This window comes from Coptis chinensis, chromosome 7, assembly GCF_015680905.1.
Source record: "Coptis chinensis isolate HL-2020 chromosome 7, ASM1568090v1, whole genome shotgun sequence".
NCBI lineage: Eukaryota > Viridiplantae > Streptophyta > Magnoliopsida > Ranunculales > Ranunculaceae > Coptis > Coptis chinensis.
The window spans coordinates 34,950,919-34,975,823 of record NC_141462.1 but is presented as its reverse complement, the minus strand read 5'-3'; the positions used below and the strand labels follow the sequence as shown (position 1 = coordinate 34,975,823).

The following is a 24,905-nucleotide window of genomic DNA, read 5'->3' as shown; positions in this document are numbered from 1 at the left end:
CACACGACAATTCAGAAAAACAGTAGCTAGAAAACATTAGATACAATGAATGGCTATCGAAAAAAACGAAAGGTACCATAAATAAATAAGATAAATCTTGTATGTATCTTGCGTTTTGATCTTTAGGATGTTACAAGACAAAGTGTAAAATAAAAAAAGTACAAACTTGAAGAAATTTGTTAGAAAAGGATTTTCTTTGCTGACATATGAGCTTGCGTTGATAATGTTGAAAACAGGCCAGAGATACTTTTTTTACGAATGCATTTATACCCTATTTATAGCTGTACATATATACGTTCCTCCCAACAAATAACAACAACCTTGCAACTAGTTCTAATGGATCAAGACCAGCCGCTTCACTTTATCATGTTTCCAATGTTGGCCCAAGGCCACATGATTCCAGCTGTAGACATGGCCAGATTATTTGCTCAGCAGGGCGTGGTGGTCACCATAGTCATGACGCCCAAAAACGCCTTGCGGTTCAAGACAACCACTGATCGTGCTCAGCAGTCAAGTCTCCCAATACGAATTCTTGAGCTCCGGTTTCCAAACGTAGAAGTAGGGCTGCCAGAGGGATGTGAAAATGCTGATACCCTTCCCTCGCCAGACTCATTGGTAAATTTTTTCATAGCAACTGCTATGTTACGAGAACCACTAGAAAAATCACTTCAAGAAATGGAACCTAGGCCAAGTTGTATTATATCTGATTTTTGTTTACCATGGACATCTGAAACAGCTCGCAAGTTCGATATACCAAGGCTTATATTCCATGGTATCAGTTGCTTCTCTCTTTTTTGCTCCCATAACATATTACATCATAAGCCTGATGAGACTGAGAGTATCACCTCCGAGTCAGAGCCATTTGTTATTCCAGGCTTGCCTGATCGAATTGAGATCACAAAGTCGCGTCTGCCTGGAGCATCCCACAAACTCTCAACAGACCTGAACGACCTACGGGCCCGAGTAAATGATGCTGAATTAACTGCATATGGTGTAGTTATAAATAGTTTTTACGACTTGGAGCCTCTGTACATCGACGGGTACCAGAAGGCCAAACAAGATAAGGTTTGGTGTGTTGGTCCTGTTTCTCAATTCAACAAGGAAGTCTTAGATAAGTTCGAAAGAGGTAACAAGGCCTCCATTGACGAGAACCTATGTTTGAAGTGGCTCGATTCAAGGCAGTCAAACTCAGTTATCTATGTTTGTCTTGGCAGCCTATGTCGCCTAACATCTGCGCAGTTTCAGGAGATTGGTTTGGGCCTAGAAGCATCTAATTACTCATTCATTTGGGTGATCAGGAGCTGCGAGAGATACAAAGAGTTGGAGAAATGGTTATCTGAAGAGGGGTTTGAGGAAAGGACCAAAGATAGAAGCCTGATAATTAAAGGGTGGGCACCACAAGTACTAATCTTGTCGCACCAAGCGATTGGTGGATTCTTAACACACTGCGGTTGGAATTCGACACTAGAAGGGGTGTGTGCAGGTGTTCCAATGATTACTTGTCCAATGTTTGCAGAGCAATTTCTTAACGAAAAACTTGTTGTCCAAATTTTAGGAATAGGAGTTGAGATTGGAGTCACTGACCCTGTTCCCTGGGCAGGGGAAGACAATGTTCGAGTATCAGTGAGTAAGGAAGATGTTGAGAAAGCTATATACAAACTTACATGCAACGATGATGAAGGAGTAGAGAGAAGAAAAAAAGCAATGAAGCTTGCAAAGTTGGCAAGGGTAGCAATGGAAGAAGGGGGATCTTCATACTTAAGTATGATACTCTTCATTAATGATATTAGGGAGCAACAACTGAAGAAAACTTCCTGTCAAAAGCAGAACAATGTGGATCATACCTGCCATTAAGGCCGAAGAGAGTTCGGCACACTTTTCTTAGTTTAGTTGATTATGTTCCAATCATGGTTTGTTTTCGTCACTGGGAGCATTAGAATTATACTTCAAATGCTGAAAGTATTATCAAAATGCAGTCACATATTAAACTGCGGCAAATTGTACGTAAGATATCAAGATTTTTAGAACCAGCAACATAGTACAATTTTGTTTGCGCTGATTTTTTTTTTGTTTTTTCCTGAGAATCATAGGGGATTATCGGAATAAATGGGTACATAACTTGGGTTGATGAGCAAAAATATCAGGCCACTTTCTTTTCGTACGTACCGCCATACCTTGTTCACTTCAAATAAAAAAACAATGCAACCGTCTCCGGCATGTTGGTTGTGCTATTTTTCTGTCCCAGTACAAGCGTCAAGCGTGTGAAGGAAAAAAAAAATCATTATCAGGTGGAAACCTGCTTAATAACTTCAACAAAAATCAAAATTTGACAGTACTTCTTGTAGTTTCAGTTGTCATCTGGTAAACTGCGAAGGGGGACTCTATCTTGTATTGTCTCCCTGACAACTGGCTTTTTTTGTTTTGAGATTAGAAGGCACATGACAAAGAGAATTGCTAGCGTCCTGACCCATTAAGGGGGTAGGACGGTCCTGACCTAGTAAATGACAAAATAAACTGAATGGAGAATGACTTGACCAGTCACTTAATAATTTTAGGCTCTCTCTCCTTCGTTCTTTCTTGGTATACAGAATCTCAACCAGTCTTAATTCATCGGAAATATATATGCTCACCATCCCCACAGAAAAAAAAAAAAAGCCGTGCAAACCCAATATATAAGTCTATCAACTTTAGCATCAATACATACATGTTAAAAAGAAGAATCTTGAATATTTATTTGAACCCAAACAAAATATACTAAAATTGGGTTGATATTTTTAACTAAGTTGATTCCAAAAATAACTTGTTTTCTTCCACTTTGTTTTTCTTGATGCAAGACTTGGTTTGATGATCTTATACATTCTCATCTCTCACCCATCTTTTCCTTTTGAAATTAATAGCATATGGAAGAGGGTCGTGCAACCCATGGCCAGATCCGAAAATCGACAGAGTTACTGAGTTATTTGTTTCATGGATGGCGCCGGTGAAGCTACTACTTACCGAAGATCAGATCTGTGCAATCGCCGGCGGTGGAGAATTGTTGGTGGAGTTTGGAACTGTGGCTGTTATTTGGATCTGAAGAGATGACCGAGTCAACTCATTATGTTAATAGAAACTTGTTTAAAAGGTTAACAGTTAAGATTTTATGTCATTTACCAGGTCAGGACCGTCCTACCCCCTTAATGGGTCAGGACGCTAGCAATTCTCCATGAGAAATCAGAAAAACAAAAGCAAAAAACGAACATAGACTTTTAGATCTCATGCGCCAAGCCGCCAATATGGGCTAAGATGACTTCTATTATGTATGATTCGCAAGTTAGTTCCATATGGATCGGAGTTCTACTATGTGAGTCATATAAGTTCCATAGTGAAGTTTAGTAAACATCAAATCACTATGACCAAAAGTCTAAAGTTAGTCAATAATGTGTTTGTATCGCTTTATGCTGAGATAAGAGCTTAGAGCTTGCGTTGATACTATTGGACACTGGCCGGCCTAGAGACCACATTAATTCCCTTTCTATATGACTAAAGTGATATAAACACCAAGAAGGAATGCATCATCCATACCCAATTTTAAGATAATCATACATTTCTCCCAGCACAACAACAACGTTACAACCTATTCAATTCTGATGACTGAAGGGCAGCTGCAGCTTCACTTCATCATCTTTCCAATGATGGCAAAAGGTCACATGATCCCAGCTATTGATATGGCCAGATTATTTGCTCAGCGGGGTGTGGTTGTCACCAAGTCACAACGCCCAATAATGCCTTACGGTTCAAGACAATCATCAATCGCGATATACAATCAAACCTCCCAATACGAATTCTAGAACTCCGGTTTCCAAGTGTAGAAGTAGGACTACCAGAGGGATGTGAGAATGTTGATACCCTTTCTTCACAAGACTTGGTGATAAATTTCTTTACTGCAACAAATATGGTACAACAACCTCTAGAAGTCTAGAACAATCACTCGGAGAAATGGAACCAAGGCCTAGTTGCATAATATCCGATTTTTGTTTACCATGGACAAATGATCGAGACAGCTCGCAAGTTCAATATTCCGACGATTTCCTTCCTTGGCGTAAGTTGCTTCTCTCTTCTTTGCTCCCATAACATAGTACATTATAAGGCTGATGAGACTGTCACCTCTGATTCGGAGCCGTTTCTTATTCCAGGCTTGCCAAGCCAGATCATATTTAGATAACAAAGTCGCGTCTACCTGGATCAACCCATAAACCCTCCTCAGGACTCAAAGTTATACATGTCAAAGCAAAGGATGCTGAATCAACTGCGTATGGCGTAGTCATAAATAGCTTTTACGAGCTGGAGTCTTTGTATATAAACGGGTATCGGAAGATGAAACAAGATAAAGTTTGGTGTGTTGGCCCTGTTTCTCTTTTGAACAAGGGAGTCTTAGACAAATTTGAGAGAGGTAACAACGCCTCAATTGATGAAAACCAGTGTTTGGAGTGGCTCGATTCAAGGCAGCCAAACTCAGTTATCTATGTTTGTCTAGGCAGCCAGTGTCGCTTGACATCTGCGCAGTTTCAGGAGATTGGTTTAGGCCTAGAAGCATCAAAACGCTCATTCATTTGGGTGTTTAAATTCGGCGAGAGATATGTAGAATTAGAGAAATGGTTATCAGAAGAGGAGTTTGAGGAGAGGACCAAAGATAGGGGCATAATAATTCAGGGTTGGGCACCACAACTACTAATCTTGTCGCACCCAGCAATTGGTGGATTCTTAACACACTGCGGTTGGAATTCGACACTAGAAGGGGTGTGTGCAGGTGTTCCAATGATAACTTATCCTATGTTTGCAGAGCAATTTCTTAACGAAAAACTCATTGTGCAAGTTTTAGGAATAGGAGTTGAGATTGGATTCACTGACGCTGTTCCCTGGGGAGGTGACAAAGTTCGAGTATCAGTGAGTAAGGAAGATGTTGAGAAAACTATATATATACAAACTTACGTGCAACGATGATGGAGTAAAGAGAAGAAAAAAAGCAATGAAGCTTGCTAACATGGCAAGGGAAGCAATGGAAGAAGGGGACTCTTCTTACTTGAATGTGACACTCTTCATCCACGATATTAAGTAGCAACAACAGAAGAAAACTTCCTGCCAAGTACAGAACAATGTCGACCATACGTGCCATTAAGGCCAAAGAGAGTGTAGCAGACTTTGTTGATTAATGTAGAACTCATAGTCTTTAATATATTTTCCCCACTGCGCGCATGCATTAAAATTTTTGTACTCCGACCGTTCAAAGTATTATGAAATATGGAGATTTCAGTACTTATGGAGCTTTTAGAATCAGCAACATATATATTACATAATGTTTTGTAAGACAGTTTTTTTCTTTGAACTTTTAAGGAGACGGCAAGGGGGTATGGGCGGTGTATGGCAAATTGGCAATACATTATACATGGCACATAACTTGGCAGGATGAGCAAATATGTCAGACCACTTTCTTTTTTATGTTCCGCCTGACTTTCAAAGTTCGAAGCTGCACACACCCCTGCATGCTGGTTCTGCTATTTTTATCCCAAGCCAAGAAAAAAAAAACATTATCATGTGGAAACCTGCTTAACAGTCTAGCAGATGCCCGCTATATATGGCCAGTTCACAACATCCAAACACAGGCTAGTTTAAAATTTATTAAAATTAGAGCTACTTGTAGATAAATTCATAAGTTTGGATGCGTGCAGCATGCCTATTATCTCAACTTTATGAATTCCATGTGATTAGTGCACTTCATACCCAAATGTGGAGTTTGTCAATCTCCTAGTTCATCCCATTCTTAACTTCCAACAAAACCAAAACTTAATTACCAACTCGCATGGCTCAACAAGACGACCAGCTTCACTTCATTCTAGTTCCTTTAATGGCCCAAGGCCACATGATCCCTATAGTTGACATGGCGAGAATGTTTTCTCGGCGTGACATAGTTGTTACCATTGTCACTACACCCCTCAACAACTTGAGATTCAAGTCCATCATTGATGGTGCATCTGACCTCCCAATTAGAACTCTTCAGTTCTACTTTCCAAGTGTTGAAGTAGGATTACCCGAGGGATGTGAAAATTTGGATTCTATCCCTTCACGAGGGTTAGCAAGCAATTTCTTCGTTGCAACCTCTATGCTACAAAAACCATTAGAACAATCACTTGCAGAAATGAAACCAAAGCCCAGTTGTATAATATCAGATTTTTATTTGCCATGGACATGTCAGACTGCTCAAAAGTTTGATATACCAAGGCTTGTTTTCCATGGAACAAGTTGTTTTTCTCTTTTGTGCACTCACAACCTACACCATTGCAAAGTTCTTGAGAGTGTTAATGTTGACTTAGAGCAACTGGTCCTACCAGGATTGCCAGATAGTATAGAAATAGCAATGTCATGCTTACCTGAAGAATTCAACAAAAAGTCAATTCACGACACGAAAGGTTTGCACGACCAAATTGAGGAGGCCGAGTCAACATCATATGGTGTAGTTCTCAACAGTTTTTATGATTTGGAGTCATTGTATATTGAGAGGTACCAGATAGCAAAACAATGTAAGGCTTGGTTCGTTGGTCCTGTTTCTCTTTACAACACGGAGGTCACGGACAAAATGGAAAGAGGTGGAAAGGCCTCAATCAACGTAGAACATTGCTTGAAGTGGCTGGATCTAAGGAAACCACAGTCTGTTGTTTATGTTTGTCTTGGCAGCCTATGCCGCCTAAAATCAGAACAGTTCATTGAGATTGGTTTAGGCCTAGAAGCAACTAACTGCTCATTCATTTGGGTGATCAAATGTGGTGAGAGATATAAAGAGTTAGAGAAGTGGTTATTTGAAGAGGCATTTGAGGAGAGGACCAAAGATAGAGGTCTTGTAATTAGAGGTTGGGCACCACAAGTACTAATTCTGTCTCACCAAGCGATAGGTGGATTTATAACTCATTGTGGATGGAATTCAACATTGGAAGGCATGTGTGCAGGTGTTCCATTGATAACGTGGCCTATGTTTTCAGAACAATTTCTTAATGAGAAGCTAGTCGTAAACGTTCTGAAAATAGGAATCCCTGTTGGAGTCAGTGGCCCTGTTCGGTGGGGAGAGGAGGACAGGGTTGGAGTATTGGTGAGAAAGGAAGAGATTAACAAAGCTGTAAGGAAATTAATGCATGAGGATGATGAAGGACAAGAAAGAAGAAAAAGAACAAAAGATTTTGCGAAGATGGCAAAGGAAGCAATGGAAGAAGGGGGGTCTTCTTATTTGAGTATGACACTCATGATTCAGGATATCAAGAACCAGGCTAATAAGAAAGCGTTCATCCCTCAAAAACAGAACAATGTGAGGGACATGCAACATTAAGGCCGAAGACGTTTACAACAGACTTCTGTGATGATGTTGATTTATGCAAGATTCCTAGAGTTCAACATGTTTTTCAGGTACAATTTTCATTCAGTGATTTTGGCTTTGTAGCTTTCAGATGTAATAATATTATAGCAAGTAAATGTCAACTAGTTGGGCAATGCCTAATGAGGTAACCACTTAGTTTATCAAAGCCCTTGTGCAAACTCGGGATGTCACGCATAGTGGGAACTTAATCCAGCCCGGGTGGTGCTTAACCCCTATTGTAACCTTATTATTATTATATATAATATTCATATTTTGCCTGCAAAAAAAAAAAACTAATTATTCCACATATATCATAACACTAACTAGAATGTAATAGGATAACAAGTAAGTGTCATTTACGTTCTAGTTAGTATTTCTTTTGTAGTTTGAATGTCTACGCGGTATTTCTTGGCAGTTTGAATGTCAAGAAAGCAACAAAGATTTTGTATGTTAATAAGCAGTCATGCCTATTTAGCAAGGTAAAGAGCTGAGATTCTACCACTTATTTAGACATATGAAGTTTAAAATCTTAAGAAATAATGGGAGCATCATTTGATCCCCAAAACATGGACTCCCATGCATTGATTTTTGTTGTTAGTTGTAGAGAAAAAAGGTATTTTTTTTTTCTTTCTCTCGTGTAAGGCGCGCCTGCGCTTATGTATGCCTGGAAAAGGGCGCGCCCGCGCTCCTTTCTTCGCAAACGATCAGGTTGTTAGGTGTGCACGCGTTCGACTTTTGCCCAAGGGTGCACCCGCGTCTCACCGTATTTCAGCATGACTTGACTGTTTTCGGAAACAGTATAAAAGGTGGTGAGAGGTATAAAGAGTTATAGAAGTGGTTATCAGAAGAAGGATTTGAGATGAGGACCAAAGATAGAGGTCTAATAATTAGGGGTTGAGTTCAAGTACTAATCTTGTCACACCATGCAATCGGCGGATTCATTACACACTGTGTTTGGAACTCGATGTTGGAAGGAGTATCTACAGGTGTTCCTATGATAACTTGGCCTGTGTTCGCAGAACAATATTCCTTAATAAGCTAGAAGCTAAGGAACTCGACATTGGAATTTAAAGAGTATATATAAAATGACAATGCAACTTGGGAAAAAGTCCGCCGTACTATTTGACAAGGGGAATATGGGATTTGAAATTGGTGGAAAGACCACAATTACCATACCATATGTACAGGGGTGTAAATGTTATTTTCCCGCAAACTTAATTAAGAAAGAAATTAATAAGCTACTAATTTTACCGGTAGAGAATTTGTGTAAACACTTGATCTTGCTTGTTTTACTTCATAGTATTGTATATATGATTTTCTTTCGATCTTGCTTGCTTTCCTTAATAGCTTCTTCTGATGATTTGATTTTATGTCTCACATGCTATGTAGGCACATATATAAGTGCCTTGGTAATTCTTTGGTTAGATTAGGAATAGTGCTTGTAGAGATTATTTGTTGGGCGCGTTGATTTACGCCCATTTCTTCACCATTTTTCAGGTTAGCCTGATTAAGCACCTAGAGTACGATAGAGTTCTGGCATGATCATGGCTTTGGTGTCCTTTAGTTTCGATTGTTGTAATCCGTGTAAAGAACAAATTATTTCACAAAGTGTACGTCTAAAATATTTTTTTAGAAGAACAGTACGTTGTAATAAATATTTTTGTTGTGAATAAATTAATGCGGAAACAACGTTATCTATTACAAATAGATCAATCTTACACAAAGATTGATATTTCTCACTAGACAAGACTTCAACACCCTCCAAGTACTGTCCCAACACTTCTCAATGTAAATTAAACAAACATATAATGTAAAAGAAGAACAAATCACAAGATACAGATATATTGTGGTTCGATAATTTGTCTACGTCTATACTGCGAGTTCCAAGTTTTACTAGATGTCCAGAGTAACAGATTACAAGAGCTCTCAATTCACTCACAAAGAATGAACACTCAACTCACTAAGAATTTCTCTCTTACAATTTCTCTCTTTCTTTCTTTTGGTTAGGTTAAGTTTTTCCAACAAAAAAACTTATGTTTTGTACTGTTTCCGAAAACGACTGAAGTCGCTGTGAGTACGGTGGAGCGCGGGCACGCTGAGCATTAGGCTTGTTTGAGCGCGTGCGCGCCTGACAAAATTTTGGTGAGAAAAGTCCAGTACCTTTTTCTCGCTCGACCCAAAAATTTGACTAAGTAAAAAAAACTTTTTTCTTTTCTTTTCTCGCTTTAAGTAGTTGGTTTCTTGACCTGGAATGTTCCCTGACCTGCAATCTAATGTATTCTAAGGCTTTTGATTATGTACTATTCTTTCAGTTTTATCACTTTTTTATGTTATATATAGCCATATAGGTGTATTGACGTTAAGCAAGCGTTAATTATTTGAGTAACATAATATATGGCTAAATAGGAGTCGCCCAGAAGCTTTCAGTAGCTTGCTATCGCAGCCACGAGGAATCAAGAGAAAAAGGCACAAGAAGAGGAAAGGAAGAGTTGTATTTAAATGTAGAACTAATAATTTAAATTACATTTTCTTGTTTTATTCTTGCCCTTCTCATGGGGTTGACAATTTGAAAAGCCATCATGGCCATTGGCCAATGTCAATATAAATACAGCAACGATCGATCAAGAGACTAAACTAAGAAAAAACAAATTAAATTGTAGAATATGTTTGCAGTTCTACCATTCAAATCAACCAGGTCACCTAATCTTTTAACAAAATAAAATCTACATGTAGTTGGTAGCTTTGGAAGAAACCCTCAAGATAACCTTCGTCCATTCCTCTGTATAATTTCCCTAATATAAACGCATTCATAAGTCATAAGTGAATGCATCATATACCCAAGACTACAACAAACCACTAAAATCATGGCTCAACAAGGTCATCAGCTTCACTTCCTTTTGTTTCCCTTCTTAGCCCAAGGCCATATGATTCCCATGCTAGACATAGCCAGACTGATAGCTCAGCGAGGCGTGCTTGTCACCATAGTCACTACACCCTCCAACTTCTTACGTTTCAAGACTACCATTGATCGTGCAATACAATTGAAACTCCCAATTCGAATTCTCCAACTCCATTTCCCAGGTGTAGAAGCGGGACTACCAGAGGGATGTGAGAATTTTGATACTGTCCCTTCGCAAGACCTGATCAGGAACTTATTCACTGCTACCGCTATGCTACAACAACCACTAGAGCAATCAATTGAAGAGATGGAACTCCTGCCGAGTTGTATAATATCTGATTTCTGCTTACCGTGGACATCAGAGACTGCTCGCAAATTCAATATACCAAGACTGGTCTTCAACGGCATGTGTTGCTTCACTCTTTTTTGCGCCCATAATATAATTCATTTAAAAGCGATTGAGAATGTCAACTCAGAGTCAGAGCCTTTCGTTATTCCAGGTTTGCCTGATCGCATTGAGATAACAAAGTCGCGTATAATGGACAACCTAAAAATTTCCTTAAATAATTACAACAAGGTGCTCGACCAAATCAATAAGGCTGAATTAACTGCATACGGTGTAGTGATCAATAGTTTCCATGATTTAGAGCCTATGTATATCAAGGGATACCAGAAGGCCAAAGGAAATAAAGTTTGGCATGTTGGTCCTGTTTCTCTATACAACAAGGAGGTTGTAGACAAAGTTGAGAGGGGTAACAAGGCCACAGTTGATGCAAGCCATTGCTTGAGGTGGCTTGATTCGAGGAAGCCCAACTCCGTTGTTTATGTTTGTCTAGGTAGCCTAAGTCGTCTTGCGCCTGCACAGTTTATGGAGATTGGCTTAGGCCTAGAAACATCGCAATGTTCATTCATTTGGGTGATCAAAAGTGGCGAGAGATATAAAGAGTTGGAGAAGTGGTTATCTGATGAAAACTTTGAGGAGAGGACCAAGGATAGAGGTTTAGTAATCGAAGGTTGGGCACCACAAGTACTAATTTTATCACACCAAGCCATTGGTGGATTCTTAACACACTGTGGTTGGAATTCTACCTTGGAAGCAGTGTGTGCAGGTGTCCCGATGCTAACCTGGCCTATGTTTCAAGACCAATTCATTAATGAGAAGCTAATTGTACAAGTTTTGAGCATAGGAGTCTCAGTTGAAGTCGGTGATCCTATTCCCTGGGGGGAGGAGGACAAGGTTGGAGTATTAGTGACAAAAGAAAAGGTTGAGAGTGCTGTAAACAGACTAATGGATGAAAACGATGAAGGAGAAGGGAGAAGAAGAAAAGCAAGAGAACTGGCGGAGTTGGCAAGTAAAGCAATGGAAGAAGGTGGATCTTCTTACTTGAGTTTGACACTTTTGATCGAAGATATCAAGCACGAAGCAAACAAAAGAGCTTCCACTCAAACAAACATTGAGCAATGAGCACAAGAAAGGCGACTTATCCCAAAGTTTTAAGCAGATTTCTTAAATGTTGTTAACACAAAACCATCGGTGGATTCTGTTAAGAATACACATATGGAACAATATATGTGTATCTAATGTTGTATTTTGTGATATATTCTTTGTGATTTATTTTCTTTTATGATTACATGATTTGTTTATACGGGGAGAAACTCTCCGGGGAGAAAGTAACTTACGTAAGGACATTTTTTTTTTTAATTATTCACAAGGACCGAGTAGATGAAAGGTCAAGTATACTCTTGACGCAAAATTAAAAACGGCTCGGGTAGATGAAATGTCAAATATACCCCTAATACGAAATAATAAGTGGCCTGGCCCAACCGAAACGACCCAGTGTATATAGTATGAACAATTATTGTTCATACATATTTAGTGTATGAACAATCATTGCTTAATCACTGTTCATACCTACCTATTTGGGGTATGAACAATCAATGTTCATATCTATTTGGGGTATGAACAATCATTGTTCATATCTCAATATTAGTTATGAACACTCATTGTTCATATCAGTGTTATCAGACCCAGCCTGAACACTGACCCGGCAAAAGGACTGGGTCACCAGTTCTACTAGTGGGTCACTGATTCAACCAGTGGGTTAGGCTATTATATTATATATATATAATTTGTACATTTATTTCACAAGTTTACTAAGTATCTGAGTGGTCTTGGAGGGTCAACTCACTTCCAAATGCCCAAGGTTCAATCCTGCAATACTTTAGAATTAAAGTGACATTTTCTTATTAAATGTTGTTTATATCTACAATATTGTACACAAATTAACAAAGCAGCTTGTTTTGGTGTACTGGTTGAGTTACTGTTCAGTTTTTTAGGCGCCCACGGTTCGAGTCTTCATCAAACAAATTTGAATTTTCTTACTTCAGACACTATTAATGACCCAGCAGTTCCGTCTGGGTTGAAGCGGTTTTCATAAACTGGACAAGTTAACTGGACAAGTTAACTGGGTTACTATTGGGTCAATTGCCTAACCGATCTACTATATGACCTAATCCGGTTTAGTGATCGGGTCACCGGTTTATCGGGTCAAACCGCCGAACCAGGCTGAGTTTGATAACACTGGTTCATATGAACAATCATTGTTCTTACTGATATCATACATTATGTGATGTATGAACAGTATGAACACTTATTGAAGTATGAATAATCATTGTTCATATCTATTTGGGTATGAACAATCACTATTCATATTTCAACATGAGCAATGAACACTCATTGTTCATATCTATTTGGGTTATGAACAATTAATATTCATGCTTCAATATAATATATGATCAGTAAGAACATCTATTGGAGTATGAACAATGATTGTTTATATTTATTTGGAGTATGAACCTTAACATGAGCTATGAACAACCATTACCTACAACAGAACTCTGAAACAATATCGGCCTTGGGATGAATAATTCGATCAACGTGAGAGTTTGGTGACATACATTTGTGTGTACCCCCAAAAGTATTTTATGCAATAGAGTAAATATGGATGATTTATGAACGGGGTTGGGACGGAGTTGGGGGACTTTTGTGATGATTCAAAATTTGGAGTAAACACAAAAGCATGTCATAAAATGGGAGGTTTTCACTAATAAATCCAAAATAAATCACAGAGAATATATCACAAAATATAGCATTGGATATACGTATTATTTCATATGTGTATCCTTAACAGATTCTTAACACAATGGCGATTGGAATTTGACGCTAGCTAGAAGGGGTGTGTACAGCAGTACAGGGGTTCAATGACAACTTATCTTATGTTTGCAGAAAAAGAAGATATGCACGGCTGTACTGTTGGTGTGTACAGCAGTGCAGGGGTTCCAATGACAACTTATCTTATGTTTGCAGAAAAAGTAGACATGCACGACTGTACTGTTGGTTAATCCTTTACATGTCAATATTAAGAATTATCTTGCTAAATATACTCTATTAGACTACTGTGTTTTTTTTCCCAGCATAAACTACGTTTTCTTCTTTTATTCTTGCGCGCCTTTATCATGGGGGTTCACAATTTGAAAACCATCACGGCCAGTGTCCCACTGGAGGCAGTTGTGAATTGCGAGAAAAACTCACTGTCTCAAGTATTCACGCACTAAGTACACCAACATAAATACAAAGATCAAGAGACAAAACTATAAAATTAAAATCAATTGTTTCTTTGGATCAAAAGGCACGTGAAAAATAAAAGAAAACAAAACAAGAAGAAAAAGCATATTAAATTGTATAGTATGTTAGCAGTTCTATGTGGAAAATTAAATACCATGTAAATCAACCAGGCCAGAACAATACACTAAATTTCTTAACCAAATAAATTCTATATGCTGACATACCAGCTTACGTTGATAGCGTTGGAAGAAAGCCCCAAGACAACCTTCGTCCATTCCTCTGTATAATTTCTCTAATATAAACGCACTCATAAGTGAATGCATCACATATCCTGTTGGAATCTCTAAGTGTATTTCGAAATACTTGTGAGTGTGTGCAAAGTGGAGGAGATGAACCATATGTGTTCTCTCCACTTTAGTGCATAGTAGATAGTCTCACATTGGTTATCCACCACATCGGGTAGGGTTCGGGCTTGGACTTGGGCTTACTGTTGTGGGTAGTGGTTTGACCAATAGCCTAAACTTGTTTTGCTTTTTTCTTGAGCAACAAGTTTCGGTGTTTTATTAGGAGTTGGTATCTCTTCCTTATCTGTTTAGGAGACCAACCTAACCTTTATAAATAGGGCTGTGAGTCTATAGAGGGTATAGACTTGATCAGAAACTCAACTCAGAGAAACAGAAAATTCAAACCAGTCTTTTTCTTCTTCTCTTCTTCCTGTCAGCCGCCAGAGAGAGTTATATTGCTGTTCTAGAGGGTAGTCTGTTTCTAGTGCAAAGTCGCTCTTGTTAACCATTGAATCCTCGTGGAGGAAGACGCATCGCTTGTTGCCTTTTCTCGCATTGGAAGGGCTTAAATCTTTCCTTAAAGACAGCCTAATCCGCGCCTTGGTTATTACATGTTAATTCTGTCCTTGTCTACTGTTCCTTCTGTTCTACTCTAGTTGCTGTGTTGATACAACTATTCTAACATATCCAACATTACAACAAACCACTAAAATCATGGCTCAACAAGGCCATCAGCTTCACTTCCTTTTATTCCCCTTCTTGGCCCAAGGCCATATGATTCCCATGGTAGACATAGCTAGACTGATAGCTCAGCGTGGCGTGCTTGTCACCATAGTCACAACACCCCTCAACTTTTTACGTTTCAAGACTACCATTGATCGTGCAATGCAATCAAAACTCCCAATTCGACTTCTCCAACTCCATTTCCCAGGTGTAGAAGTAGGACTACCAGACGGATGTGAAAATTTCGATACTCTCCCTTCGCGAGACTTGGCCAAGAACTTATTCACTGCAACCGCTATGCTACAACAACAACTAGAACAATCAATTGAAGAGATGGAACTGCTGCCGAGTTGTATAATATCTGATTTTTGCTTACCGTGGACGTCAGAGATTGCTCGCAAATTTAGTATACCAAGACTGGTCTTCCATGGCATGTGTTGCTTCTCTCTTTTCTGCTCCCATAATATAATTCATTTGAAGGGGATTGAGAATATCAACTCAGAGTCAGAGCCCTTCGTTATTCCAGGCTTGCCTGATCGTATTGAGATAACAAAGTCGCGTATAATGAGCCACCTTAAAAATTCCCCAAATAACTACTACGAGGTGCATGACCAGATCAGGGGCGGACCCAGGACTTCAACTCTCTCCGGGCTAAAAGCCTAAAAGATTATAGCCATGCCATTGTGTAATCTTTCAAGCCCAAGTTCTAATCTCTAGGTGGTGGTAGTATCACCTGCAGATTTGCCTCCGAAATTTGACAAAACTTTTCTTAAAATCTGACCAACTCTAGGTGGCAGCAAATTTCACCCCGCTCGTTATTGGTACTGTCGCGCGACACTCCCAATGTCACCCCAAATTTAAAAAAAAAAAACCGCGACATTCCCAGTCACGGGAATGTCGTGCTAAATTGAAAAAGTTTATAAAAAAAAACCCACGCGACATTACCACTGTAGCTAGGTGATAGCGCTGCATCCACATTTGGAATCGAAAATTTGCATCCAGGAATGCAGCTAGATAGGTGATACCACCTAGAATTGGTTTTTTGCAAAATTCCGAGTTTTGGAAGCAATTTTGGAGGTGATACTACCACCTAGAGATGCTCTAAGTATGTGGACAGACTTTTTTGCCTTGGACAGTTGGGCTTTAAGTAGTGTAGGTAGTATAGTATTTTTTTTTTGTAAGCAAAAGGACCCCGGGCTGAAGCCTGGTCCAGCCCTCTCCTAGGTCCGCCCCTGGACCAGATGAATAAGGCTGAATTAACTGCATATGGAGTAGTGATCAATAGTTTCTGTGATTTAGAGCCTATGTATATCAAGGAGTACCAGAAGGTAAAAAAAAATAAAGTTTGGCATGTCGGTCCTGTTTCTCTATACAACAAGGAGGTTGTAGACAAAGTTGAGAGGGGTGATAAGGCCACAGTTAATGCAAACCATTGCTTGAGGTGGCTGGATTCGAGGAATCCTAACTCCGTTGTTTATGTTTGTCTTGGTAGCCTATGTCGTCTTGTGCCTGCGCAGTTTATGGAGATTGGCTTAGGCCTAGAAGCATCGCAATGTTCATTCATTTGGGTGATCAAAAGTGGCGAGAGATATAAAGAGTTAGAGAAGTGGTTATCTGATGAAAAATTTGAGGAGAGGACCAAAAACAGAGGTTTAGTAATCAAAGGTTGGGCACCACAAGTACTAATTTTATCACACCAAGCCATTGGTGGATTCTTAACACACTGTGGTTGGAATTCTACCTTGGAAGGAGTGTGTGCAGGTGTTCCGATGCTAACTTGGCCTATGTTTGCAGACCAATTCATTAATGAGAAGCTAATTGTACAAGTTTTGAGCATAGGGGTACCAGTTGAAGTCAGTGATCCTGTTCCCTGGGGAGAGGAGGACAAGGGTGGAATATTGGTGACAAAGCAACAGGTTCAGAGAGCTGTAAACCGACTAATGGATGAAAACAATGAAGGAGAAGGGAGAAGAAAAAGAGCAAGAGAGTTGGCAGAGATGGCAAGTAAAGCAATGGAAGAAGGTGGATCTTCTCACTTGAGTTTGACACTCTTGATCGAAGATATCAAGGACCAAGCAAGCAAGCGAGAGTCCGAACAAACACTTAACAATGAGGACAAGAAAGGCAACTAATTTTAAAGTTTTACACAGATTTCTCAAATGTTGTTGAGTAAGGTTTATAAACATATAAATCTTTAAAATTAATCGAAAGCATCAAAGCAACATACCGTGACTAGAGGAGAAATAATCATAAGCCCAAAAAGGAGTTAAAACTTTGTGATTTGCGGTATATGTAGCCTAACTCACCGGAATATTAAGGTATGGTCATTCAATGTGTTATCACTCTTCCCCTGGCTTTCTTACACTAAGAGAAGCTGTATCAATTCCGATGAATTAAGTAATTTCGGTGGAAGAATGACACCACTTCTAAGTTCATTTACACTCCGGCTCATCTTCCATGGAAAATGTTGCTTTACAGACTCTTACCCCTTCAGTCTTGGCAGATTGAAATAACAAAGGCAAATATTCTTCAATCAAATAAGAGGCTAAACTTACTGTAGGTAAATCCTTTTTTAAGATGAATATAGATGACTACGATGACTGGCTGTGGGAGTATACATTGGTGGTGAGAATATCTCTCCTCTAACTGATAAGAGGGCTCATGTTAAAGTTTCAAATGAGGGTCAATGCAAAGATACAGAGAAGGATAACGCAAAGTTCGAGGATTTTCTATAGTGTTTATTGTTGACATATATGAGACTCTAATATATTAATAGAATTGACCTTTCACATAAGTTCGAGCTTATGGAGAAATTTGCAATTTAATATGGTATCAGAGCACATGGTATCGGAGCGACATGGTATCGGAGCTCCGATACCATGTTAAATTGTCAATTTCTCCATAAGCTCGAACTTATGTGAAGTTCGAGGATGTGCTTCGATACCATGTTAAATTGCCAATTTCTCCATAAGCTCGAACTTATGTGAATGGTCAATTCTATTAATATATTAGAGTCTCATATATGTCAACACTCTCCCTCAGCGGGATACGCTGGAAATACATAGGTTGAAGGACTGGACATCTTCACCTGGTAGGAGTTGAACCCAAGACCTCTCAGAAACCAATAGCTCTGATACCATGTTAAATTGTCAATTTCTCCATAAGCTCGAACTTATGTGAATGGTCAATTCTATTAATATATTAGAGTCTCATATATGTCAACACTTATATGGATGCAGAGAGAGATAGTATCACACTGAATATAGTTTCTAGTGACCACCATGTATCACTTGAAAGAAATGGAGATGCTATAACCATGGGTGCTACTGGGTTTGGTTTATCTAAGCAGTTGATTACATGTGAGCAGCTGATTACTAGTGAGAACGCGGTTAATATGGAAAATAATTATGCTGAGCCTATTTTCAGAAGTCTTGAGGGCAATCAAGAAAGTTACGGGAAATGTTTCTTTGGGTGTCATAGGTGAAAATGGCCAGAAGGTTTTACAAGAGCCGCCTGATGGGGTCTCATAATGTTGAAATTTCTGGGCTACCTACTGATCCAGTCGTCGAAAATGGAGGGTCATTGAGAGAGGTTGTGCTATGTGTGACGCTTTTTTCTCTGAATATGGGGATGTGTTTATTGGTTCTGATTTTGGAGGGACGATGACTGTTGTTGTGTCGGGGTCTACGATTCCGATGGTGACTGAGACTGTTACATATCCGAATAACATGGGAGGTGTTGATTTTGGGTCTGCACATGCTACCATTACTGAAAACGGTTCTGTGGCTTCTGGCCTTATACAGAAGCCTTCCCCTCGATGATTATAAGCTGGAACTGTCAAGGAATGAGGTCTCCCAAAGCAATCCAAAATTTGAAAGGTTTAGTGAGACGTTTAAATCCGGATGTTATCTTCTTGGTGGAGACTAAAATGGGTTATAGTAAGATGAAACAGGTGCGAAAACATGTCACTCTATGCTTACTCTTTGATGTATCACTTGTGGTGGCACAGGAATGAATGTAGGTTCAAACATGTTGCTCCTAATATGATTTTGGTCCTTGCTAAGGCCGAGGCAGCCTAGAAAGAATGGGTGTTGGCGGCTGAAACTCACAGTACTCTATCGGCACCTATTGTTGATGTTGCTACTCTGGAGGAGGAGTGGGTTGCCCCACCTCCTAGTTGGTATAAATGTAACTTTGCTAATGCCTATATCACTTCTAAGAAACTGTGTTTATCTGCTGTGATTCTCAGGGACCCGAATGGAGAGTATGTGCTGCTACGAGGAGAGAATATATCAACACAAAGGAGGAAGCCAACCTAGTCGCTGCTGAGTTTGCGGTTGAGGTGGCTAGACAACAACAGTTTCTCTATGTTATCTTTGAAGGACATGCAAAAGGAGTGATCAACATAATCAACAACCCAGATGTGAGCTATAAGTGGAGTTAGAGACCAATAGTTGATAGCTTAATTGTTGCATTTGAATCTTTTAAATTCTCTATGTTTATGTTATGCCACGTATCTGCCAACTCTTGGGCAATTAATTTGGCTAACTGGGTGGTTCTTCATGGCCTCAGGAGCTTTTGTTTGTATCAAGCAGAACACATAATGCATGTTTTAATTTAATAGGAATGAAGTTTTATTATCAAAAAAAGGTAGCGCTGTAGTAATAAATTTCTATTGGTCGGAGTCTAGACACGTAGAAGAACCGCGGAAAGACAGACGAATTCAAGTGTGGTGTTGCAAGAGTATGTTAGATGAAAAAATCATTTCTTTCTAGGAAAACAATGTCGTAGTTTGAGCACAAAATACAATTCTTTGTTGTTTCTCCTTCCTTCATCATGAGAATATATTATTACAACAAAGGTCTACCACTTGAAAGAAGGGTTGTTTGAGCTCCGACCTGCTACAAATTTCTGCAGTTTCTCAAACTGTTTCGGACGTGATGTTAATGAGCTCTATGCTTCTGTAGAACGAGAGCATGACCTCCAATTGAAGACTGCCGTCTATAACATACACTTACGGTCTACCTGGACACTAAATCCTGTCTGTTTCTTATAATTGTTTCCACAATCACTCGTGCTTCTTCAATAGCTCATTTACTTAAACAGCATGATTCACCAAGCCCCAATCACCAAGCCCCAACCGTTTGCTTCCGCAGTTAGAGGTAGTTCTGTTAGTTACGCTTCTCAAGCCCTATTTGGTCCTATAATGGGTGAAAGCTTATGAGAAAGACCTCATGAGGGAGCGATCCCAAGTTGACATGGGTGGTATCTATGACTTCAGAACCTATATTATTTCAGTATAGGTATGGCCGATTAATAAAGAAAATAGAAAACTTTTCATCAAAGAAAGATCTTTCTCCGGGGGATAAAAATATCTATTTATCTTGTGAAAAACCATTAAAAACAAACCTGACATGAATAGATATATCTTTTGTTTATTTTGTCAAGAAGTAGTCTTTTTCTGATATTTATACCGGATTAAACCAATAAATTAGAACGATTGTATCCATATTTTATACTACATTTAGACCAAGATTATATTTATATTATGGTTACGTAGGAATTAAAAAGTAACCTTCCCGTTTCAGATTTCTCAACAACAACTCCCTATCCTGTGGATCTATTACAAATTCAGGAATCATAGCAGGTATTTTTATATTTCAATTATTAGTGTATACACGGTATGCGCACAAAATTGATGGTTATTCTATTTTTATCATAGAATGGTTATTTGATTCTTTTTCCTTTTTGGATCATAAATCAATCAAAACTAACTCCTAGAGTTATACTAATCTGTAGGAAAAATTACTCTATTCTTCCACTTAGATAAAATATAGTAATGGTTCTGTTCATTCTTAGGTGCTCATTTTGTGTGGGCTTTCAGTTTAATGTTTCTATTCAGCGGCCGCGGTTATTGGCAAGAACTTATTGAATCTATCGTTTGGGCTCATAACAAGTTAAAAGTTGCTCCTGCTATTTAGCCTAGAGCCTTGAGCATTGTACAAGGACGTGTTGTAGGAGTAACCCGTTACCTTCTGGGTGGAATTGCCACAACTAATTATAAATATCTCTCAAATATTTACTAATTACTTGATTGTTGGTGGGTCTCTTTGTATGTTGTCCGGAAAGAGGAGGACTAAATGATTATTCATTCCCCGGAATCAGAAGTTAAAATTTTGGTGGATAGGGATCCCGTAAAAACTTCTTTCGAAGAATGGGCCAGACCAGGTCATTTCTCAAGAACAATAGCTAAGGCCCGGATACTACCACTTGGATCTGGAACCTACATGTTGATGCTCACGATTTCGATAGTCATACCAGTGACTTGGAAGAGATTTCTCGAAAAGTATTTAGTGCCCATTTCGGTCAACTCTCCATTATATTTCTTTTGGTGAGTGGCATGTATTTCCCGCGTGCCGGTTTTCCAATTATGAAGCATGGCTAAGTGATCCTACTCACATTGGACCCAAGGTTCCGGTGGTTTGGCCAATAGTGGGCCAAGAAATATTGAATGGTGATGTGGGTGGGTTTCGAGGAATACAAATAACCTCCGACTTTTTCAGATTTGGTGAGCATATAGAATAACTAGTGAATTACAGCTCTATCGCATCGCAATTGGTGCATTGGTTTTTGCATTAATGCTTTTGCCGGTTGGTTCCATTATCACAAAAGCTGCTCCAAAATTGGCTTGGTTCCAAGATGTAGAATCTATATTGAATCACCACTTAGCGGGGTTGCTAGGACTTGGGCCTCTTTCTTGGGCGGGGCACCAAGTACATGTATCTTTACCGATTAACCAATTTCTAGACGTATTTGGAGTAGATCCTAAAGAGATCCCACTTCCTCATGAATTTATCTTGAATCGGGATCTTTTGGCTCAACTTTATCTCAGTTTTGCCGAGGGAGCAACCCCATTTTTCACCTTGAATTGGTCAAAATATGCGGAATTTCTTACTTTTCGTGGAGGATTAGATCCAGTAACAGTGGGTCTATGGTTGACCGATGTTGCACACCATCATTTAGCTATTGCAATTATTTTTCTGATAGCCGGTCGCATGTATAGGACCAATTGGGGCATTGGTCATGGCCTGAAAGATATTTTAGAGGCTCATAAAGGTCCATTTACTGGCCAGGGTCATAAGGGCCTATATGAGATCCTAACAACGTCATGGCATGCTCAATTATCTCTTAACTTAGCTGTGTTAGGCTTGGTTTCCATTTCGGTTGTAGGTGTAACCAACCCGCTATTAAGGATATGGCAAAAAGAAATAATAAAAAAAGAGCTCCAGTATAAAGATCTTCATTAGTGCGCAAGCCAATTGTATACCACCACTGATAAACACCCGAATAAAAGCGATATTCATCGGGCCCGAGCACCTCCTCGAGTAAAGGCTTCCACAGCCGGTTGACCAAAATGAGGATCCCAAATTGCATGAGCAATAGGTCTTACGTGTAAAGGGTCCTGTACCCATGACTCAAAATTTCCTTGCCAAGCTACATGAAACAGATTTCCGGAAGTCCACAGAAAAATTATTGCTAACTGCCCGGCAAGCGAGAGTGATTCGAAACCAGCAGTAAGAGCGCACCCAGCAATGGCACTGATAATGGGTTGTCCATACAAATATTCATCTGATGCACCGCTTTGCTCTCCATATCATACAAAGCTGTCTTCTGAAGCAGCCAGATCTAATCTAGATGAAAACAGTAACACAGTATCCAATCAGTATGATGACGCATGCCAAATCCCCTCAACCTAGGATCTTGAATGCCTAGGCTGGATCATTTATCATGGTTTTCTTAACAAATATAACCATTTTCAGACGGTTGATTGTTACTAACACAATGCCTGATAAACCATTCATCGTTCATCAATGCCACAAGGTTCTCTATCAAAGAGCATAAGTTTCACAGTTATGGGAGACAAGAACCAATTAATGTACAAAGTAACTTGATCAAGAAAAACAAACTCAGTCACGTATGTTTTTCAAGGTAGCCTATGTCGGTTACTACCTGCTCAGTGATGGAGATTGGTTTGGGACTGAAAGCTTTTGGGGATCAAAGGTGACCAGATATATTCAGCACTAGGGAAATGGTTATCTGAAGAGGGAACAAAGGAAAGAACCGAAAGAGTTTTTGTAGTTGGAGTTCCGTAGAAGGAAGACAATGAAGAAACTACAAACAAACTAATGAATCAGGGAAAAGTGGGGACAAAAGCAAGAGAATGTGGAGAGATCGCAAGAACAGCCATGGAAGAGGAGTGTTGTCAAATGTGAGCCTATAACCATCCAATTCAGACAAGAAAACGTTCTTAGCAAGTCATCCACGTCAAGTTCACCAATTCTTCTTTCATACGATCTCTGAACAGCAAACACTACATGTTTACAATTCCAAACTCATCCACTCTCCAAGTTCGCTGACTAATCTACCAACCCCAATTGCTAATCTGCTATATATGCCTTCAGGACATAAGAACATTCACTTTGTATCCATTCCTCTAATGGTCCAAGGTCATATCCTCCAATGGTATACATGACTAGAGAGTGCTAGACCTTTTCGGAAGAAGATTCAGTACCACAGTTACTGCACCTGTCAATGCCTGCAGGTTCTACACTGTTATTGGCTAGGGCTGTAGAGTCGATTTAGCTTCTCAAATTCCACTCTCCATGCATACAAAGTCGTCTTCCAAAAGGATGTGAGAACGATGATAGTGCACCCTCATAACAATTGGTAAAGGAATTCCACTTAGCAGCTAATATGCTGCATCTACCAATAGAGCACGTCCTACAAAAACAGCCACCGTCAAGTTCAGAATTCGAAAGCTTTCATTCAAAGGATGTGTTGTTTCTGCATATTGTCCTCTGATAACACAACGCACTCAAACGCTCACGAAAAAAAAGTGGCACCTCATTTTCAGAGAATTCTAAAATACCAGGCATGCCAGAGTCAATACAAACAACAAAACCAAACTACCAGGAACTTTTGTTGCTTCCCCCAACCTGGATGACATCTGCAACCAGATAAGAGGAGGTAAACTGATGTCATAAGGTGTGGTGGTGAATAGTTGGAACAACCGTGATTGGGTGTGTTAGCCAACACAGAAATGCTATACAAAAAATGTGGTGTATTGGTCAGGTTGCCCTGTGCAGAAGGAAAATTCCAAGCTAGGCGGAGAGAGGTAAGAAAGCTGCAATTGACGAGACTGTATGCTTGAGATGGATATTTTCAAATCCACAATCTGTTCTCTATGTTCTTCTCAGACCTTAACAGAACTTGGGCTACGATTGGAAGCATCAACTTATCCATTTATATAGGTGATCAAACAAGGTAAACCTTTTGGGAATTGGGCATTTCACTGGCACAATATCTATACTATGTTATCTGAACAATCCTTCAAATTATGAGGCCATCATTCTTAATATCGTAAAATTCAGTAGAAATATTAACATAATGTCAAAAAGTTTTATAATAAAAATTATAATTTGTTATCTTATGGAAGACTGCAATCTTAATAAGTAAATCGATATCTTAAAAAAGCATACTAAACAGATTTCAAAAGACGATAAATTACAACTTCGGGTGAGTACCATGGTCCGGTCCAATATCACGTGAACCAGTATTTATGTAAGGCCCCCTGAAAGTTGCCTGGGGTGGCAACGGCTTCGTGGAGTCAATAACAGGCTTATTATTTGCTGTCCTGCAGAGCCATGATGTTTAAAAGTGAGACAAAACAAGTAACGTATTAGGAAAACCAACAAAGATATACTTACGCCATGAAGAAAGGAAAAGCCATGCCAGCAGATGCGAAGGCTACTAAACCAGTGGCAAGAACAGCATTACGCAGCCGGGACATCACGAAAATTGGGAATGTAAAGTTCGGAATATTATTTACTGTTCCGTTTTTTGTGTTTGGACTTTGGAGTTGGGTGAGGGTGTATCACTTCTCGACACACATGTACGTATTGTTAAATCTACTAGTGCGACAGGTAGACAGAA

At 39.3% G+C, this 24,905-nt stretch overlaps 3 protein-coding genes and 3 pseudogenes across 5 annotated transcripts; 5 read left to right on the top strand and 1 right to left on the bottom strand.

Annotated features, from left to right (window-relative positions):
- The first annotated feature begins 112 nt into the window (after positions 1 to 112).
- On the top strand, positions 113 to 2,059 carry LOC147487259 (UDP-glycosyltransferase 73C25 pseudogene; annotated as a pseudogene). Its single transcript, XR_015202194.1, has one exon. The product of XR_015202194.1 is annotated as a UDP-glycosyltransferase 73C25 pseudogene (transcript).
- Positions 2,060 to 3,481: 1,422 nt separating this feature from the next.
- LOC147487258 (UDP-glycosyltransferase 73C3 pseudogene) lies at positions 3,482 to 5,297 on the top strand (annotated as a pseudogene).
- A 398-nt stretch (positions 5,298 to 5,695) lies between these two features.
- LOC147487257 (UDP-glycosyltransferase 73C3 pseudogene) lies at positions 5,696 to 7,481 on the top strand (annotated as a pseudogene).
- A 2,420-nt stretch (positions 7,482 to 9,901) lies between these two features.
- LOC147487256 (UDP-glycosyltransferase 73C3-like) lies at positions 9,902 to 11,924 on the top strand. The gene has a single exon (XM_086572820.1). It carries the CDS (start codon positions 10,246 to 10,248, stop codon positions 11,743 to 11,745), a length of 1,500 nt encoding a protein of 499 aa, XP_086428946.1. The 5' UTR covers positions 9,902 to 10,245; the 3' UTR covers positions 11,746 to 11,924.
- A 2,844-nt stretch (positions 11,925 to 14,768) lies between these two features.
- LOC147487255 (UDP-glycosyltransferase 73C3-like) lies at positions 14,769 to 17,116 on the top strand. The gene is made up of 2 exons (XM_086572414.1): positions 14,769 to 15,529; positions 16,156 to 17,116. The coding sequence occupies exons 1-2, from the start codon at positions 14,904 to 14,906 to the stop codon at positions 17,042 to 17,044; spliced, it is 1,515 nt and encodes a 504-aa protein (XP_086428540.1). The 5' UTR covers positions 14,769 to 14,903; the 3' UTR covers positions 17,045 to 17,116.
- A 5,069-nt stretch (positions 17,117 to 22,185) lies between these two features.
- LOC147487254 (uncharacterized) lies at positions 22,186 to 24,843 on the bottom strand. 2 transcript variants are annotated; one of them, XM_086572412.1, is made up of 4 exons: positions 24,680 to 24,843; positions 24,497 to 24,606; positions 23,842 to 23,919; positions 22,186 to 23,693 (listed from the first exon to the last, which is right to left on the bottom strand). In XM_086572412.1, exons 1-3 carry the CDS (start codon positions 24,760 to 24,762, stop codon positions 23,879 to 23,881), a joined length of 234 nt encoding a protein of 77 aa, XP_086428538.1. In that variant the 5' UTR covers positions 24,763 to 24,843; the 3' UTR covers positions 22,186 to 23,693; positions 23,842 to 23,878. The 2 variants fall into 2 exon arrangements, with proteins under 2 accessions (XP_086428538.1, XP_086428539.1); XM_086572413.1 differs by lacking the exon at positions 23,842 to 23,919 and having other exon boundaries at positions 24,680 to 24,841.
- Between the last annotated feature and the right edge of the window lie 62 nt (positions 24,844 to 24,905).